The 21292-nt window shown below is 41.1% G+C and overlaps 1 protein-coding gene across 1 annotated transcript; it reads right to left on the minus strand.

Annotated features, from left to right (window-relative positions):
• Positions 1–361: 361 nt before the first annotated feature.
• Positions 362–5814, minus strand: LOC113696851 (uncharacterized). Its single transcript, XM_027216235.2, has 5 exons — positions 5524–5814; positions 1843–5442; positions 1612–1774; positions 1170–1331; positions 362–693 (listed from the first exon to the last, which is right to left on the minus strand). The coding sequence occupies exons 1-5, from the start codon at positions 5812–5814 to the stop codon at positions 362–364; spliced, it is 4548 nt and encodes a 1515-aa protein (XP_027072036.2).
• Between the last annotated feature and the right edge of the window lie 15478 nt (positions 5815–21292).

Consider the following 21292-nt stretch of genomic DNA (forward strand, 5'->3'; position numbering starts at 1 on the left):
TGGTTATACCCTAAGAAACCATCAAGAAAATAATAAAATTCATAATTTGCTAATCTTTTCAAAATTTAATCAAGAAAAAGGTAAGGAAAAATGATCTTTTCTAGTAGCAGAGTTAATCTTTCTATAATTTACACACACTCTCCATCCTACCACAAGTCTAAAAGGAATCAATTCATCATTTCTACCACAAATTATAGTGATTCCACCCCTTTTTTCGCACTGCATGTATAGGACTTACCCAAATGCAATCTGAAATAGGAAAAATTATACTTGCGTCCAACCATTTGAGAATTTCTAATATTACCACCTCCTTCATATTTAGATTTAGCCACCTTTGACTCTCAATCATCAGTTTCAAGATTCAGTGCATGCATATCATGGGGCTAATACCCTTAATATCGGAGATAGTCCATCCTATAGCCCTTAAATATTTCTTCAAAACTCTAAGAAACTTCTCAAGTTGCTCCATATTCAACTCAGCATTCACAATTACCGGCAATGTCTCATTCTCTCTAAGGAAGGCATACTTAAGGTGTTTTGGAAATGGCTTGAATTCAAACCTTGGCGCTTGTTCCTCCGATGGTGATGGAAGTTCCTTACTGACTCCTAGGCTCTCATATGAATTGCCTCTCTTGTAAGGTACTTGAACGTCTAAGTACTTGGCCATCTCTTCCACCTCTTTCTCTTGCATACCTATGCCATTTAATCAAAACTCAAGAGAATCATAGTCAAGATTCACTGGAATCATCTCTCTGGTTAGCTTTTCAATAATTCCAATGGAATAAACATGGTTAGCACAAGAAGGATATTTTTTCGTTTGGCTGAAGTGAAATTCTACCTTCTTCCCACCAACTTGGAATTTTAGCTTACCTCACTTAACATCAATGATTGTACTTGCAGTTGCCAAAAATGGTTACCTAAAATAATAGGCATGCTAACATCCTCCTGCATATCTAATATAACAAAGTCAATTGGGATGATAAAATTTTTTATTTTGATAAGTACATTCTTTAGAATACACATTGAATACCTAATAGAATGATCTGCTAGCTGCAATGAAATGTTAGTGTGTTTCAACTCACTTAACCCTAATTGTCTAACCATGGTCAAAGGGATTAAAGAGACATTAGCACCCAAATCACATAAAACTTTAGAAAATTCGACATTACCAATGGTGTAAGGGATGAAGAAGCTTCTCGGATATTTCAATTTAGGTGGCAATTTATTCTGGATGATAGCATTGCACTCCTCAGTCAATGCAATTGTCTCATAATCTTCCAACTTCCTCTTCTTGGTCATAATTTCTTTTAAAATTTTCCATAGGAAGGAATCTGCAAAATTGCATCAACAAAGGGAATGTTAATATGCAAATGTTTAAAAATCTTCAAAAACTTTTCAAATTTCTTATCAACCCTTAATTGCCTCAATTTTTCAGGGGATGGTATCGATGGTGGGATAGGAATAGTTTTGAAATATGAAGGTTCACTCATCAACTCTTTTCCTTTATTTTTGTGCCCTTCACTCCTTATTACCTCCTCACTCATCTCCTTTTCTTTTCTCTCACCTTCTTGTTCTTTTTCTTCCCTAACAACTTGAGGTTCACTCAATTACCTACAGCTATGTAAAGTAGTAGCCTTAACATGCTCTCTTGGATTAACCTCAGTTTTACAACGTAGTTCTCCTTGTCCCCTATTTTTTTTTTTTTAAACTGCCAATCATATCTGGCAGACGGGCAATACGCCCTTTTATTAAGAAACAACCAAAGAACAAGGAGCTAAAGCACAAAAACAAAAAGCCAACAAGCAAAACCTATCTACGAAGCGAGAAACGGAAATTGGGAACCTGCTCCCTATCTAAAACAAAGAAGGACCTAGACAAGCGTGGAAGAGAAGACAAAGTGGGATAATCCAAGTGCCCGCTACAAGCAACGCCCACAGCAGCCAGAGAGTCAGCAACCGTATTCGCCTCCCGGAAACAGTGGGAGAGACGAACCCCCAACGGCAAAATTGCTCGAATCGCTCTAATCAGCGGCCGTACCGCCCACGGAATCGAAAAACTCCCTGCCACCACACGAACCAAAACCTGCGAGTCAGACTCAACTTGGACCATGGAGAAACCCATCTGCTGGCACAGTTGGAGTCCATGAAGCATTGCATACGCCTCCGCCTGCAAAGAGTCCACCAGCGGTAACTTGGCCGCAAACGCTCCAAGGAACGATCCATCGGACCGTCGGAGAATCCCACCAATACCACTAGCACCGGCCGTAGATGAGGAGGACCCGTCAGTATTAAGCTTGACAAACCCATTCTGCGGGAATTCCCAACTAACCAAAGTAGAACTTAAGGGGCGCTGGATCCCCGAGATGGCGGACACAAGTCCCCCAAATTCAGGCGGAAGTGAACGCCCAGGAAACTTGACAGAACAAATAAGCCAAAGCTCATGAGATATAGAGTAACACAAGGTTTGGACATACCACTTAATGCCATCGAAGCGCCATTTATTCGAAGTCTTCCACAAAAACCAAAGAATGATCAATGACAAAATCCTGTACAACCACCAAATCGACATCTTACTCACAGGTTGAGACCACCAGGTCATACATCTAGTCCGATAGCCGCAAGAAGCCATCGGAATCCCCAACCGATACTCAAAAAATGACCAGACAGCCTGGGCCACCAGGCAGGAGGAAAACAAATGATCAGCCGTCTCTTGAGCAGCCAAGCACAACGGGCACTGGGAGGGCCCCGCAAACCGGCACCGAGTACGTAACACATCATCCAAAGGCAACCTACCGGAAAACAAACGCCATGCAAAACAGGAAACCTTAAGTGGAATGGAGGAATCCCACAGCGACCGGAAGACCAGAGACTTCACTCCAGCCCGACGGACCAGCTGGTAAGCCGAGGCCGTGGAGAAAGAGCCCGAGGATGCCAACTGCCAACAAGGCTGATCTGGCAGATCCCCAAAACACATAAAAGTCTCCCCCATCACCTCCAAAATCTCCGTAGGAAGGAAAGACGAGAGACAAACCCAGTCCCAACTCCCCTGAACACAAAAGTCACTAACCTTCTGGTCGGAAGAAAGGTCTGGAAACCGCCAGCCAAGGGGGCCCAAACAGCTCCAATTATCCCACCAGAAATAACAATCTCCCAGAGAAACGTCCCAACGGATCTGTAATTCCATCTGCTCACGAACTTGGAACAACCGCTGACAAATCGCCGAACGCGGCGGACCAACCACCACCTGATTAGGATGACCTCCCCGAAGGTACAAACTAGACAAAAACCTCACCCACAGAGAGTCCTGTTGATGAAAGCGCCACCACAATTTACAAGAGAAGGCCTTAGAAATAGACTGCAAAGATCTAACCCCTAGGCCCCCCTCCTCCACAGGGAAACACACCTTAGACCAACCACACCAGTGAAAATGGTTATCCCCCAAAAAAAACCGCGCAAACATCCTCTCAATCTCCCAAATTGCCCCTCGAGTGGGCTCCAAGACTGCAAGCAAGTGAACTGGAATGGACGTAAGCACATGCCGAATAAGAATCAGCCGCGCCCCCATGGAAAGCCACCGATTCTGCCAGGACAGCAAACGAGCCTGAACTTTATCTATGATCCCAGCAAACAAGGACTTAGATCGCCGACCTTCATACAAGGGGCACCCCAAATACGTGATAGGCAAAGACTTACGAGCAAAACCCGTTTCCTCCGCAACCCTCCGACTGCGAAGACCAGAAACCTTCTTAGAGAGTAAACAACAACTCTTCGAGGCATTAACCAGCTGACCAGACACTCGCTGATAATCAGTTAAAACACCCATGACCTTCCGCACCGAAGCCCGCCCCCCATTGCAAAAGATAATAACGTCGTCCGCATACCCCAGATGCACAGGGGGGGACCCTCCCGAAGGAACCGAATAAGGGATGAAACCACTAGAGAGCGGAAGAGACTCCAGACCGCGGGACAGGAACTCCGCCATAATGATGAAAAGCGCTGGAGACAGCGGATCACCCTGCCGCAAACCCCTAGTGGACCTAAAAAACCCGACCGGACCACCATTGATCAACACTGAAAAATGACAGGAGGAAACCAAATGCCAAACCATGTCCAACCAAACCTCACCAAACCCGAATTTCCGCATAACAGATAGCAGAAACATCCACGATACCCTGTCATAGGCCTTGGCCATGTCCAGTTTCAAAACCACATTAGAACCCCGGACCTTTCTCCCAATCCTAGAAATCATCTCCTGAGCAAGCAGAATGTTATCAGAAATGGCCCTTCCCTTAACAAAACCACTTTGCTGAGGGGAAATGAGTCGGGGTAGAACTTTTTCCAGCCGAGCCGCAAGAATCTTGGAAATAATCTTGTTCGAGAAATTACAGAGACTAATCGGCCTAAAATCGGCGAAGGTCTTAGGGGCCGACTGTTTAGGAATCAAGGCCAACAAAGTGGCCGAAATTCCACACGGGAGATCAGCACCAACAAAGAAATCCGCGACTGCATCTGAGAGGTCCCCTCCTATAATATCCCAGCAAGCCTGATAAAAGGACCCTGGGAACCCGTCCGGGCCTGAGCAACTGTCCCTATCCAAAGAGAAGACCGCCCCTCGAACCTCCTCAGCAGTAGGAAGCCGTTCCAAATCCAGAATATCATCCTCCGACAAAATTGTCGGGATTCGAGACAATTCATCCCCCGTCACCTGATCCAGTGGCCCCTGGGTAAACAAGTCAGAGAAGAAAGTCTCTGCCATCGCATGAATAGAACCTACATCATCAGTCCACGCACCAGAGGAAGTCTGAAGCCGATGAATACGAACCTTTACCCTGCGTTGACGCACATAAGAGTGAAAAAACTTAGAATTGGCATCTCCCTCCTTCAGCCAACGTAACCTCGATTTCTGCCGCCAGAAGATGGCCTGACGCAACAAAGCTTCCTTCAAGACCGACGAAGCCTGCACCAGCCACAAGTCCACTTCCGGGGATGGTCGGGCCGCCGCCTCAGCCTCCAACTGAGCAACCTCCTCCTCGGCCTGTTTTACGGCATCGAACACGTTACCGAAAACATTTTTGTTCCAAACAGTCAAAGCCGCCTTAACCGCCTTCAACTTATGCAAGAAGCGTCGCATCGGTCGGCCAGTGCTACCAGAGAGCCAGGCCTCCTGAACAACGCCCTTAAAACTAGCATGCCGAAGCCAAACATCTTGGAACCGGAAGCTCCTCGGAGATGACGAGCTTGAAATCAAGTAAGAAACCAGCAACGGAGAATGATCAGAAGCAGTGCGCGCCAAGTGATGAACCGAAGGCACCACACCACTACCCAACCAGTCGCGATCAACCAGGACTCGATCCAACCGCTTCCAGACCCGCGCCCTACCCTGACGATTATTACACCACGTAAACTGGTTCCCAGAGAATCCCACATCTGTTAAGTCCAAATCCTGAATGAAAGCATGGAAGTCCTCCGACTAAGCCCTGCGAAAAGGCCGACCTCCTCTCTTCTCCTCCGCATACAAGATTACATTAAAGTCACCATGAAAGAGAAGAGGAAGACCCAACACCTGCAAAGCACGTAAGTCCGCCCAAAGCTCGCGGCGGTCACTGACTGAGCAGGCCGCATGCACAAAGACCCCAACCACCTCAGTACTCATCTGAGAGTGCGTCACGCGGAGGGCCAAATACTGAGAAGATTGACACACAATAGAACAAGAAAATTCACTAGAGTAAAAAACAACAAGGCGGCCATCATTGGTAGGACAACAACCATCAAAGCCCAACCTCTGGCGAATCCAATCAAAACGAGAAGCATCCATTTTGGGTTCACAGACCCCTAACAAGGAAAATTCATGCAATAGACGCAACTTACGTAAACGAGCTATAGTGATGGAGTTATCTAAACCCCGAACATTCCAAAACAATGACTTAAACATCACGTAAAGGAAAAGAAGAAGAGTGAGGGGGAAAACCTGGCGGGGCCGCGACCACCCCAGGCTACCTCTGTTTCAAGTCGCCTCGCCGGCGTTTAAGCGCCTCCATGGCCGCCAAGGGTGGAGCAGCTTTGCGTGGAGAAAGATTCAATTCTAATATTGCAACCTGCTCCTGCTGCATGCGCACCGACGAAGCGGTCTCGTCATCAACCGCCTCCGCAGCCACCTTGTCGGCAAGGTCATCAAAGATCGCCTCTGTAGCCGAGGCAATAGCGTCTTCCACCAGCTGCTCCACCACTGCACCAGGCTCCTGCTGCCCTGCGGTAGCAAGCAGCGACAGAGGGACCGCTGCCTCCTCCACCTCATCCTGGTGTTCGTCATCCGAAGCCTCCTCCACAACTACATCATCCAGGTCTAACGGAGTCCCCTTGTGAGTGGCCTGCATCCCCAGAAGGGCCGAGACTTTTTTTCCCTGCCCATCCCCCGCAGTCGGGGATGCTGCCGCCACTGGCTCAGCAGCCTGGGCACTCGACCCAGGCCCAGGCACCGCATCAGGCCCGAGAACCACCCCCGACACTCTGTGCTTCTCGCCCACAAGCGCAGGCGCAACCAATTCCCCCGTCGCCGCTACCTTCTCACCCGCCACAGCCGCAGCCGGCAGCCGTCCCTTGCGTCGTCCCTGAGGCTGCGCCTCCCCAGTGGGCCGAGCCTGGGCCTTCAACTCCGGATGAAGCATCACGCAGTCATCCTTGCTATGCCCCTGTCGAAAGCACCCAGAACAGTAGGCCGGTAGATGCTCAATATCAAGATTCTGCCAGAACCCCTCCTGTCCGCCATTCCTAATCCAAACCCGGGACACTAACGGCTTCAGGAGATCAACCTCTACGCAAACCCTAGCCACGCTGGGACGGGACAAGGCTGCGGTAGCAGCATCAACGTAGAGCGGCACGCCCAACGTAGCAACAATCTGAAACAAGCACTCTCGATTGAAAAGATGAATGGGAAGTTTGGGCAAAGACACCCACACCGGAACCACAGACGGCTCCCGGTCCACATGAAACGAAGGCGTCCACTTGAACAGCTTCATTGGCCGCCCCTGAACATACCAGACCCCACGAAGCCATAAACGATGATAATCCCTCTCATCTGCAACCCTGATGAAAATGTGACGGGGATCGAGCAGCCCAACAGAGACAGGCTGCTTGAGATCAAGCGTGACGAAAAATTTACGAACCAGCTCCAGCGAAGGTCGACCCCGAGCAAACTTCCCAACCAGCGCATATCGAAAAGGGTCGGACAGCTTGTGTATCACCTCCTGTGAAAAGATCAAAGCAGGCTCTCCACGGTGTGTGGAGGCCGTCGCCTGAACCGAGAAGGCTGGCGCAGTAGGACTCATGAACAGATCCGAAAAGGACTGCTGGATCTTCGCAGGTAGAGGCTGCCCCCCAACACCCGGATGGGGGGCCTCCGAGGAAGCCATGCAAACCCTAAAAAAAAAAACCCTAGTGAGGAGACTAAAGAAGAGAGAGAGATTGCCCACCAGACCCCATTACAAAAACTAAAAAGTCCTTGTCCCCTATTATTTATAGCATTAGTTATTTACCTAATTTGGACTTTCACATTCCTATACATGTTTGTAAGTTGATTCATGCTCTCCTTAATGCTTTCCATTCTTTGTGTGGTAGTACTAGCTAACTTCTCAATTCTATTATTTGTCGCATTAGCTAGTCTCAATTGCTAATTCCCAAGAGCGCTTGGTCTCTTGAGGTGATTGCTTTGGTTGGAAGTCAGGTGGTTTTGTCGGCCTTTGTTGATTTCCTTGCTCCTTCCATCCAAAATTAGGATAGTTTCGCCACCTCGTATTTTAGGTACTAGAATGTGGGTTGTTTTGGAGTTGATGACCATAATTGTTGAGGTATTGTATTTGTTCAATACTAGCACAAGTAGATTCATCATGAGTACCTCCACATAGAGTACAACAAGCAAGAACTATGTTCATATTAGAAGTCAAACTGGAACCAACTTGCCTATTAAGCATTTTCACCACATTATCTATTTTAGCATTCAAGGAAGTCAAACTATCAATTTCAAATATATTTGCGGGTCTCCTCGTGTTACCTCACTAATTGGCCCATTGATAATTATTTACGATAATTTCCTCTATTAGTTGTTGAGTTTCCTTGGCCGACTTACCCATCAAAACTCCACCAGCTACTGCATCTACATGCGTCTTCGATGGATAGGTGAATCCATTGTAGATTGTTTGGACTATGAGCCAATCGGATAAACCATGGCGAGGGCATTTTCATTGTAAATCCTTGTAAATCCTAATAGTGCTCCTAAGTTTCGTACAATATCTCTCCTTCCTGTTGACAAAAATTAGTTATATCCATGCGAAATTTAGCAGTCTTGCCAAGTGAAAAGAATTTATTTCGAAAAACTTTTGATAAATCAGCCTAAATGGTGAATGTATTAGGAGAATGTGATTGTAATCAAACCTTAGCCTTGTCTCTTAATGAGAATGGAAACAATCTAAGTCGAATTGCAGCATCACTAACACCATTAAGTTTAATTGTATCACATATTTTTAGAAATGTAGACAAATGAAAATTCAGGTCTTCGGTAGCATTATCTCCATATTCAGATTGTTGCACCACTTATATAAGAGATGGTTTAATCTCAAAATTATTAGCATTTACCGTAGGTGATACGAAATATGGGCCGCTTATGGGCCATGTTTTGGGCTGCAAGAGATTGAATCTTTTAGTAATAGTTAGTAGTTTATTTTCTAGATTTCTATTTTATTTGCTATGAATAAATTCGGTCCAAGACCTCATGTTGAGTTGGATCCGATTTATAGAGTCTAGGCTCACTATAACTTAAGTTGGTTAATTAGCTTTTATTGGGTTATGTTGGGCCAGCTTAAAGCTTTCATTGGATCGATTATAAGCTGACCATTAGATAGGGATTTGAGTAGTGGAATCGGGCCAAAGGCCTACCCTAGCCGAGTTAGGGTTTTCAAGTCACTTTAGGTTTTCAAGTTGTAAGCCTATATATAGCCTAGGTTTTCATTCATTAAAGGAGAATTCAGATTTTATAAAATATTCGTGAGTTTATTCACTCTCTCTTGCCTCAAGAGAATTTCCTTTGAATACTTGAGAATTAATCTCAAGTTGTTCATCGAACTTATCAATCAAGTAGTCTCCTTGATTGTGGCGTTCTTCTATCCATACTTTTGGTTCACTAAATTTGCTAGTCGTGGGTTAAGGAATCTCCTTAGTTCGTGGCTCGTGATTATAGAAGGGTCAAAGTTCCGCCAATCATCCCAACTTGGTGTTCGTCTAGATCCGTCTCACGTCAGTTGGTATTCAGAGCTAGTCGACGACATCAAGTATATCCCGTTGAGTTTGTTCGTAAGCTTCCTAGTCAATTTTATTTTGCAAATCTGGTCGTGTCTCTCTTTGTGTCAAGTCCGATTGTTATTAAAAAAAAAAAAAAAAAAATACTGTAGCATCGTACTGTTCATCGCTACTGTAGCGACTGTTCACCGCGCCGCACTGTAGCGATACTGTTCATCGCTACTGTAGCGACACTGTTCATCCCGAAAAAAAAAACTTTTGTTCATAACTTGTCTTTCTTTCTGTAGCGACACTGTTCATCCCGAAAAAAAAAACTTTTGTTCATAACTTGTCTTTCTTTCTTATTTTGGTGTCTTGTTATATTGTTCTTGAAGTTTTGTGTTGGTTTAGAGTAAAAAAAAAAAAAAAAAAATCCAGCCGCTAGGGTTTCCTTGGGCGCAAGTTTCTTGCCAAATCTGTCCAAACTTTAGTTTATTCCACCAAGTTGTTTTAATTAATTTCCTAAACTGATTTTGTGGTTGAACTTGTTTGGGGTTGGAATCTTGGAGAGGGACTACCATAATCTAGGGTTTCTTGAGTTTCTTGAAACTAATCTTGAAGTCTTGAAACTTTGATACATGTCTTGATAATTATTGGAGGATTGAAGGAGAACATTGGATTGACATTAAATTCTGGAATTCTACCCAAAAAAAACAGCCGAGTAATTGTGTGTTCTTAGAGTCAAAAAAAAAAAAAAAACAAAAAAACAAAAAAACAAAACAAACAGAAAAAGGAAAAGAGAAAGGCATTCGGGTAGCAAACAACAAAGAAGGAAGGCGCACTTTTATTTGCCAAATTCTGTCTTGTTGCACTTGTTCCAACAAACCAGAAAATTACATCAAGAAAAGACTACTCAAAAGTTTTGACCAACCTCCTCTTGAAAATCTTGCACACCTTGAGCCTTGATCACTTGTATCACCCGTTGAGTTTTTTGAGGATCTTGACCATCTTGATTCTTGAAGATTTGCACCTCCCTACGTATAAACAGTTTCTTGTACGTCCTTGCATCCATACGGGGCTTTCTTGGCTTAGGAGTAAACCTCTTGGGAGTTTCTTGAGCAGGCCGCTTGGGGTATTCTTGGGTGACGTTGCTTGTGTCATCTTGTGAAGCCATTGTTTAGCACCAAGCGTCAAAACTGTCCTTGTGTGGAGCAAAGAGGGGAGGGCCGAATTGTTGTTCTTGAGGGAGAGTAAGGGACGAAAATTTTGAGGGGATTTAAGAAGAGGCAATTCTGGAAAATTTTGGGGTTAGGAAGCTACCAAATCTGGAAAAATTTTTAGGAAATTCCAGCCGACTTTGAGGGGAATTTAAAAAGACAAGAAATCTGGAATTTTTTTCGTGGAAGCTATTCTGATTTGATAAGGTAACAAATCTGGAAATTTTCAGCGGTTAGGAAGCTACCAAATTCTGTTTTGCAGCCGACTTTGGAAGGTTTAAAAGGAGCAGAAATCTGGAAATTTTTTTAGCTACCAAATTCTGATTTGTTATAGCCGACTTTAGGAAGGTTTTTGGAGAGGGAATCTAGAAAAATTTTGGTAATAATTCTGTTTGGTTAGCCGACTTTAAGGAAATTTCCAAATAAGTCCAACACCTAACTTGTTTCCAAAAATCAATTGGGCAATTAAGTAAAGCACTTGGGAACTCCATCATCGTACTTGGACTTTCTTTTTCTTTGTACATCAATTTTTTCCTCTTCCATTCCTTATTCATTACTTGAGCTTTCCATTTCTACTTTTTTGTTTCCTTGTTCCTTTGATACAATTGGGAGCTATATTGATTAAAGTTTGATTGAACTTCCTTGAGAAAATTTCTGATTTCTTCAAAGGAAACAAACAAGTGGTTTGAGAAGTGAATTGGTGAGATCATTAGAGTGTTTTAAACACTTGAGCAAAACACGAGAGTGAGCGAAACACGTAAGGGAGCAAGTGAGGACTGTTCTACTAATTTTTGTTGAGTTTTGCAGGTAATAAAAGTATGAGACAAACGAATGCTCAACTGGAGCTCCACCATCTTGTGCCTAAAGGAGTAAATACTGTGGCATTGCGTGAGATAACTGAGCAATTGGAAATCATCAAAGCTCAAAAAAATGATTGGTTTTATACACGTTGCCATATCAAGGATAAAGTTTGCAGCTTAGCCATTGATAAGGGTTGTGAAGTTAATCTCGCAAGTACTGTCTTGGTTGAGAAATTGAATCTTCCAACCATTGATCATCTTCGCCCTTACAAGTTGCAAAGTGATAGTAGTGATATTTGGATTACTAAGCACACACTTGTTCCTTTTCGTATTGGTCAATACGTGGATGAGGTGTTGTGTGATGTGGTTCCCATTCAAGTGACGCATGTGCTGTTGGGACAATGGTGGATGTTTAATCGAGAAGTCAAATATGATGGATATACTAATAAGTATTCCTTCACATTTAATGGCCGTCGTACCAGGCTTGTGTCGCTTAACTCTAAGCAACTTTGTATTGATCTAGCATACATGAAGAGTGAGCATGAGCGTTATAGTATGAAGAAAGAGCTGGAGGAGAGAATTGTGACTGAAGAGGTAAAATTCAAGGGAGTTGAAAAGGAGAAAGAGGTTGAGAATAATGAGGGAAAAAAGTCAGCTACTGAGCATGAACAAGAGATTAAAAATTCTAAGAGTAAGCTGATTGTGAGAAAGGATGTGAGACCATATGTTTTTTCTAACGATCTTGACTCTACTTTGTTTAGTGTTTCTACTTTTATGCAGGTTAAGCAAGGAAAAATTGAGTTGATCTTGGCATGTTCTATGCCTAAATCCATTGGTGAATATCAAACTTTTCATGGAGTTTGCACCTTAAGTGTTGTCTCTCTTTGTCATCCACTGATGTTCAACGTCAACCATGAGCCTGATTTGCTTGTTGGGAGGAATAATGAAGTTTCAAAGGGAGTTTCTACACTTGAAACTTGTTATAAATTTCCTTCTTATTTTGTTGGTGACAATCCTTTCCTCATTGGTCCAAATTCTGATTCCTTACAACCTGATTTTATTCTTCAATTTGAAGGTTCAGAAGCTGCCTATCTCGATCTTACTCCATTTGTGCAAGATAGGCCATACCAACAACAACTTGCAATGAATTTTGTAACTTTGCAAAATCATGTCCGGGACTTTTCTAACCTGATTGAGCATCACTATGAAGATCCTTATCTTGTGAATGTGAATGGACTGATTAGAGAGCTTTGGAGTGGTTGGAGTCAAGCCTTGAGTTTCCCATGGCAGATTGTGAGCATTTTCAAGCTGACCAAGAGACATGTGCACCGAATTACAATAATCATGACGTATGCAAGTATCATTCATTCTAAGAGAGCCAATATGTGGAGATTTGAAGTTTCATACTGCCAATTCTTGTAGTACTATTCATTTCCAAACATGATTTGAGGACAAATCTTTTTCAAGAGGAGGGGAATGATACGAAATATGGGCCGCTTATGGGCCATGTTTTGGGCTGCAAGAGATTGAATCTTTTAGTAATAGTTAGTAGTTTATTTTCTAGATTTCTATTTTATTTGCTATGAATAAATTCGGTCCAAGACCTCATGTTGAGTTGGATCCGATTTATAGAGTCTAGGCTCACTATAACTTAAGTTGGTTAATTAGCTTTTATTGGGTTATGTTGGGCCAGCTTAAAGCTTTCATTGGATCGATTATAAGCTGACCATTAGATAGGGATTTGAGTAGTGGAATCGGGCCAAAGGCCTAGCCTAGCCGAGTTAGGGTTTTCAAGTCACTTTAGGTTTTCAAGTTGTAAGCCTATATATAGCCTAGGTTTTCATTCATTAAAGGAGAATTCAGATTTTATAAAATATTCGTGAGTTTATTCACTCTCTCTTGCCTCAAGAGAATTTCCTTTGAATACTTGAGAATCAATCTCAAGCTGTTCATTGAACTTATCAATCAAGTAGTCTCCTTGATTGTGGCGTTCTTCTAACTATACTTTTGGTTCACTAAATTTGCTAGTCTTGGGTTAAGGAATCTCCTTAGTTCGTGGCTTGTGATTCTAGAAGGGTCAAAGTTCCGCAAACCCACTCAACTTGGTGTTCGTCTAGATCCGTCTCACATCAGTAGGTCTTACTATACTCGTTTGCAAACCATCACTTCTCAGTAAAGCAAAGTCCCGTATTGCTCTTCTATTCATCTCTTCCGTCGTAGGTTCAATTTGTGGAAGTTCAATTGTTATTTCTCTTTCACCTTGATGCTCTATAGCTTCTTGTAGTGCTTGCCTTCATTGCCTCCTTAGAGTCCTTTCAATTTCAGGATCCAATGGAACAGTGACTCTTAGAACTCTCTACAGACACTATAAGAAACTACGATCAAAAGATTTACCGAAACTAAAATCAAACGTTAAATTACTTCAAACTACTCTAGCTATTAAATCTAAATATATTCACAATCTATACAATGTTTAGACTAATAAAGCTTACTTAACCTTAATATTGCCATGATCCCGGCAAAAACTTGACGAAATTTTTATCTGCGCTTTAATTTTAAACCTAATTCCCTCATTAACCACAAGTGTACGGGTTGTTTATTATAGTGCAAAGGAAATAGGGTCGAATCCCACAAGAATCACTCTCAACTACTAAGGTTTTTTGCTTATTCTATTATCTAAACTACTCAAAAACTTTAATTAAGTGAAACCACCAAAAAGCTAAAATAATGCAAGGTGAATTAACAACTTGAAGAAACTCAACTAAAGACAAATGTTCTAGGATATAGAATCCATTAAATGTACCTAACTATGGATGAAATAGCTAACTATCAGTCATGCTCTTGTCTTGTTAAGGTTGCATTTTACGCAAGTCATCGGAACTTGCTCTCGTCAATGAACCAAACTTAGCCAACACTATAGTTTCCCTACTCTCGTGATGAAATCTAAAGTGAAAACTTAATCTAGATCTAGAGATGCCAAAAATATCCACCTAAGTGTACCAATACCTTCACGTGTCTACTTCTTAGGTTTCATCTATTCCATTCCATCATTGTCAAATATTCTCATAGATTAACAATAACTATCATGACTTGTAAATGGTGATCAAATATTCACAAGGGCTGAAGGACAAATAAACGAACTAGCAAGTACAAGATATAGCAATAACCAACTTAATTCAACCATAATCGAGGCACAAATGGTTTCATCTATCCCTAGAACAAGAAGATTTAGCTAGACATAGTAGATTTAACAACAAATTTCATGTTTTCAATATAATTAAGGATTAATGACACAACAAAGAGAGTAAAGAGAAAGAAATGCTTATTCAAGTGAAGAAACAAAATCTTCAAACTTCATCATCTTTATTACCAGCAAAAATACATTGTACATCAAGAGTTCTTCAAATTCTTGAAGAGAAAAAAAGTGAAAACTCGATTTAAAAACTATTAGTAAGCTAAGCTAGAGAAAAGAGAAGAAAAAGAGCTCTTTTTTTCTCAAGAACTAATCTCTCTCTTCGACAATGTGTTTTTCCTTGTTAAGAGTCAACAAAAGAAGTTTCTAGATCCTCCAAAAGTTGGTACAAAATGTCCTTTTATGTCTTGTCCAAGAAAAAGAAAGAAAGAGAAACCATGCAAGTTGGTAAGTTGTAGCCACTATGAATCCCTAGATCGAATTCCTCGAGAGATTCTCCCAAAGATTGTGCAGAGCAAATGATTTGCTGCGAAATGATTCACGGGCCACAAATCGCTAGAGAAACTGCGGATAGATTCTCCCTTGGTTTCTCTCCAGTTTTTTCTTCTTCTTTGTTTCTTTCTTCCAAGTTTCATCCTTTATTTGCACCATTTCTTTTAGCCATTGTTGCGACCCCTCAAGCTTTTCATCCTCACTCATTTCACATCCAATTAAGTTTAATCATTTACCTACAAAATCAAAGAAATTTTGCAAGTAAAATGATAAAATCACAATTAATCCATTAATCACTTAAGGTGCAAATTAGTGATATAAAATGAACAATTAATACCAATTAATCTTACAAATGGACTCAAAATCAATATGAAACACATTAAAAAAATTCACAAATTTAGCCTTTATTAAAGGGAAAGTGGTCTTTTCTAGTAACAGCATTTAATTTTCGATAATCAATACACACTCTCCACCTAACAATGAGTTGAGATGGAATCATTTCATCATTTTTACCCATAACTATAGTAATTTCACCTTTTATAGGTGTCACGCCCCATTTTTGAAAATAAAGGAAAATTCGTTTGAAATCATAACGTGTACTGTGCATGAAATATGTGAAGTATATGAATGTGAGAAATAAAGGAAAATGCCATAGGACTATTAAATGCGATGATTTGGCCAAAATGATAATCTAAAAAGGTTTTTAAACAGAAAAATAGGAGTCACCACTTGGTATTGAGTTGGGGTGTACCAAGTCACCCAAAAAGTAGTTTTTGAAAAAAATAAAGTAAAACCTTTTTAGATGACTCCTAGTCTACGAAAATCAAAGAGACGAGTTCGGGGGTCACAATTGATAAAAGGGAAGGCAAAGACGAAGTCTAAGGCACCCTTTTACCCTAACTTAAGCTAGTTGCGTGATTTAGTCATAATTTTCCTAATTTCTAACCAAAAGATATATTGTATTTGGATGTGTCTAATATGAATGCAAACCTAAATCCAATGATTGGTTCGAATGGGATAAAATGTCTCTTTTGAGGCTCGATTGGTCCTAATCACATGAATTATGATAGCCAATGGTGAATCCTCAAAGAGGTCACGAATAAATGCAAATGAATGCTCGAGTAATAATGGAAAAAAATGAGAGTGTGCGAAAATGTCTTTGAGTGTAAAAAACGAGTGCTAGGTGCAAGTGTACAAAGTGCAAGTGTGCAAATAGGTGTGTAAAGTGTAGGTGTGTAAGTGAGTGTGTAAAGTATAGGGGTGCAAATGAGTATGAAAAGTACGCGTATATAAGTGAGGAAGAGTATAAGATGCAAGTGTGCAAATGAGTATATAAAGTGTAAAATGTGCAAATATGAGAGAGTGTAAAGTGAGAGTGTGCAAAATGATAGAGTGGATAAAGTGGTAGCGTGAAGAGTTAGAATATGAAAAATGGTAGTGTAAAGTGGAAGTATGTAAAAGGGTAATGTGCTTTAGAAAGGCATGAGTCCTAAGGAATGCAAACAAAACAGGTACGGGGAGACCTTAAATCGTGACTTTTGATTTACCCTTTGGTTAGAAAGAAAACAAGCGTGCTTAGGCTATGTGTAGCTAAACTCATCTGTTTCGCTTACTGGAAGGGTAACTCCCTAACCTAATCAAGTAGATGACTCTAATAACCAGAATGAAATGCAAAATCCTAAAAACCGTGTTTCAAATGCCGGAGAGGGAGTGAAGGGTCATGCAAATATGTAATACTAAAAAGAAAAAAAAATGAATGAAGATGTAGTGAAGGCATGCAAGCATGTACTAGCGAGGGACTGTCCTATTGGATCTAGCATTGGACTAACCCTTCACTAATGCTCTCTCACAAGCATTGGACTTGTGAGTGCGAGTGGAAGATCATGACTAGCATTGGACTAGCCACGGTAACGTGCATTCCATCCATATAATCAGATATAATACCAAAAACTAAATAGACATGCAAAACACATAGTTTCACATAGCATGTAGCACATGAGCATGCTTATCTAGATGCAGGAGCCTAGGAAAGCGATAAACACATAGGCACACACAAGAACATAACACACAAGCCCTATCTATTACATCCGGGGGAAACCTACTACAATCTAAGAGGGGAAACGGAATAAATAAAATAAAATAATAACCTAGCTATTACAACTTTGGCATTCAAGTGCTTTTCAAATGATCAAAATTGAACTAAAAATAAATATACAAACTAAAGCCAACAAAGAAATAAATGAAATAAATAAATAAATAATAATAAAACATTTAAGGGGCATGCAATTAAACACGTAAAATCAATAGGGCACGTAGGGTCAAATAAAGTAAGAAATAAGGGATAGAGTGTACCTCCCTGAAGATGGAGCCCTAATGGAGTGAAATCACTCATTTACCCTCCAAAAACAAAGAAAATGTCAAGGCATCACTTTAATCAAGAAATAATCGCATGTATTGGGAATAAGCATGCAATTGAATCAATCAAAGGTGTTTAAAGGAAGGCGATCAACCCATGTAAAATTGAAACAAGTAATGACTTGATTGCAAAAAACAAAAGAAATTTGAGGGGTCAGTTTGATTGATTTTTTCGATTGTTTGGGCCATAGTGAAATTAGGCAGAAATTAGGGGTTAAATTACAATTTTCAGAAATTTATTCACTCATGCTTCACAGCGGCTTTCTTCTTCAATGCTAATTTCTAGGTTCTACAATTGAAAGCTTATTCAGTGCATAAATCGTGCACAAACCTAAACTAAAACTTGAAAATCTATCAAACCAAACCTTTTAACAAATTCAACTCCCTTTGGTTAACACAACCCAATCATGAATATTAAACTATTGAAGATCAAAAGAACATCAGCTGCCATTTCAACTTTCTTCGCAGACATGACATCAGAATGTTCAACTGGTACTCTCAATCAACAAAAATGAAAATCGCACAAGCTCCTTTTCATGTAATATCATGACATTAATTCGAATTCATGTAAAGGGGAGATTAAACAGAAAAGATGTAAGAAATAGGCACATCAGAACCTTTCCAAAACTCTGTTTTCTTTATATGTAAAAATGCAGACAAATTGTCTCTAGGTAGACCTTTCAAACAAGCATTTTATCAAAAAACAAATGAGCATAAAAAAAAGGTCACTGATTCTCTATTCAATTGAAACTATGATTGGCCAAAAAAAGTTATCAGAAAGGAAAACAATCAGTCCAATCAACCCATAAAATGTTGCAGTCAAACAATTATGAACAAGTCACCGATAAATTGCAAGAAACGAATTCACCGGAGACAAATTTTGGGGTTGGGATTTGCAGCGTTCGCTCTTGAATAAATGAAACAAGAAAAACTGACTGTTGGAAGGATAGGGAAAGAAAATGGCTTACAGTGCTCTCCCTTTCTAATTGAAGGTTCGTCGGTGATAGTGGCAGATTCCGGCGAGATGGTGGTGGCAAATTCCGGTGGCAGTAGCGGCAACAGCAACTCCTTGCCGATAGACGATGCTTGGTTTTTCCTTTGCTCTGAAGCTTTTCGCAGCCTTGCTCCTCTGCTCTTCTCTGCCACCGCGACTTCCTTGCCCTTTTTCACCCAGCCACCACCCGAAGTTCTACCTATGTCTTCTCTAAAACACTCCGTTTCTTATTCTTTTCTTTCCTTCGCTCCTCCAGACGAAAATCTCCCCTCTAATTTCCTAGATTTTCCCCCCTTTTTCTTGCTCTTCCTTCCTCTGCCCAGTTTTCTTTTGCCCTGTTTTTCTTGTTAGCCGAAGCTCTATTCAATCCCTCTCTTCTACTCTCTTAGTTTTCCTCCCTGTTTTTCTTGCTTGGTTTCTCTCCATCCAACAACTTCCTCCCTCTCTCACTCTGTCTCTCTCGTTTCATCCGCCATTCTTCCTTCAAGTTCCTCCCCCAAATTCCAGATTTTCCCTTTTGCTCGTGCCGAAGACTTTTCCTTTTTCTAATTTCTTTTTCCCGCAGCCCTGTTCTTTTTTATTTGTTTTCTTTGCTCTGTTTTTCTTGCCGAAGCTGCCCTTGATTCGCTTACCCAGCCCCTTTCTTTTTCAGATGTTTCTCTCCTCCTAATTTTTCTTTTTTCCTTTCGCCGGTTGCTCCCTTTCCGCTCACTCTATCTCCCCTGTCTTTCTTTTGCCAAAAACCCTAGCCGTCTCTTCCAGATCTCTCCCTTGCATTTTTCTCCTCCGTTTTTCTTTTTTTTCCCCGCTCCAGACCTCTCTCTTGCCTTTTTTCTTTTTTTTTTCTCTTCTTTCGCCGTTGTTCCTTCTTTTCCTTTTTCCTTTGATTTTTGTTCCCCCAAAATTACTTATACCACCAAGTGTTTAGACACCTAAACCCTTAGGTGTTGTGTTGTCCAAAACACAAAGGGACACTTGTCCCAATGCATGCCCCCCACTTGCTATTTTTATTGTTTTTTTCTTTTTTTTCTTTTTTTCCCTTTTTTCTTTTTCTTTTCTTTTCAATGAAATAAGCAAAAAATAAAAATAAAAATCAACTATATATATAAAAAAGAAAAGCCAAAATTTTGGTATCTACAGTTTGCCCCTCTTTGTCTAAGTTTTGGAAGAACTTGAGACAAAGAAGTAGACACCAAAAACTTACCAGTATTATTCGGCTGCAAACCACTCGAACCAACTGACGCTTTTGAAATGAGGACTGACCCCTTTAACAAAAAATTTTAAAATGGGACTGACCCAAACGAAAAATTTAAAACGGAACTAACCCGAACAAGAAATTTAAACATGACGAAAATTCAAACATGGGACTGATCCGAACAGGGAATTTAAAACATGGGACTGACCCGAACGAGAATTTAAACATGGGACTGACCCGAACGAGAATTTAAACATGGGACTAGCCCGAACGAGAAATTTAACATGAGATTGGCCCGAACGAGAATTTAAACATGGGACTGGCCCGAACGAGGAATTTAAACATGGGACTGACCCGAACGAGGAATTTAAACATGGGACTGACTCAAACGAGATATTTGAAAACGGGACTGACCCGAATGCTCACTAGTGGGACTAACCCATGTTTAGTGGCAGTGTTGAATGAAATGCTAGTATGTATGAAGAAACTGTATAAGACTTGTTTGGAAAATTATCCAAAGATTTGTCCCAGTGTGATGAATTGGTCAGTGGAATCGAACCCGAGCCTGCCGTGAGAATTGGTCAGTGGGATTAAATCCGAGCCTGCCATGATAATCGGTCAGTGGGATAACACCCGAGCCTGCCTTGGTTGCACAAAATTCAAGTCCAATGGGATGTTGGTGGCACAAAGTCCAAATCCAACGTGATCTTTGTGATGTTGGTGGCACAAAGTCCAAACCCAACGTGATGTTTGTGATGTTGGTGGCACTAAGTCCAAGTCTAACGGGATGTTGGCGGCACAAAGTCCAGGCCCAACGTGATTTTTGTTATGTTGGCGACACAAAATCCAGGCCCAACGTGATCTTCGTGATATTGGCGGCATAAAATCCAGTCGCAACGTGATGTTTGTGATGTTAGCGGCACAAAATCGAGACCCAACGGGATGTTGGCGGCACAAAGTCCAGGTCCAACGTGATTTTTGTGATGTTGGCGGCACAAAATCCAAACCCAACGTGATGTTGGAGGCACAAAGTCCAGGCCCAACGTGATCTTTGTGATGTTGGCGGCACGAAATCCAAACCCAACGTGATGTTGGCGATGTTGGTGGCACTAAGTCCAAACCCAACGTGATGTTTATGAATGGTTAGTGGGATAAGACCCAATCCTGCCCTTCAATTGGTCAAGAAATTAAGTGTGATTGTCAAGAAAGGGGGGGATAGAAGGGTGCGCGGTAGACGCTGAGACATCGCCAACAAGAATTAAATTTGATTTTTCAAGAAACAAGAAATTGAATTTGATTTTTTTTTTATTTTTTTTTATTTTTTTGATTTTTGAATTTTTTGGGATTTTTTTTGTTTTTTTTATCTTTTGATTTTTTTTTTATTTGATTTTTGATTTTTTTAAGAGAATCTTTTAAAAAATAATTTGCCCCAGTGTCAGGCCCTTTTTCCTCTTTCTTCTTGCTTCTCTTTTTCCAGTATCGGCCTTCCATATCACTAGATGTTTCTTCATTATTTTCAGCCATGAATACCTGCACAGGGGCTTACAATATGCACTTAAATTTCTTATTTTAAAAATTAATGCAACTACTACTCATGAAAAGAGCCACGTGATTGATTCGAAATCCTCAAATGTATTACAAAAAATTTGCTTCGGCGTGGGCTTATTTTGTAAAATCTCACAAATAAAAGAATTTACCCCAGTGTGGGCCCATTTGATTG

The sequence above is a fragment of the Coffea arabica genome, chromosome 6e (genome assembly GCF_036785885.1).
Source record: "Coffea arabica cultivar ET-39 chromosome 6e, Coffea Arabica ET-39 HiFi, whole genome shotgun sequence".
Lineage (NCBI taxonomy): Eukaryota > Viridiplantae > Streptophyta > Magnoliopsida > Gentianales > Rubiaceae > Coffea > Coffea arabica.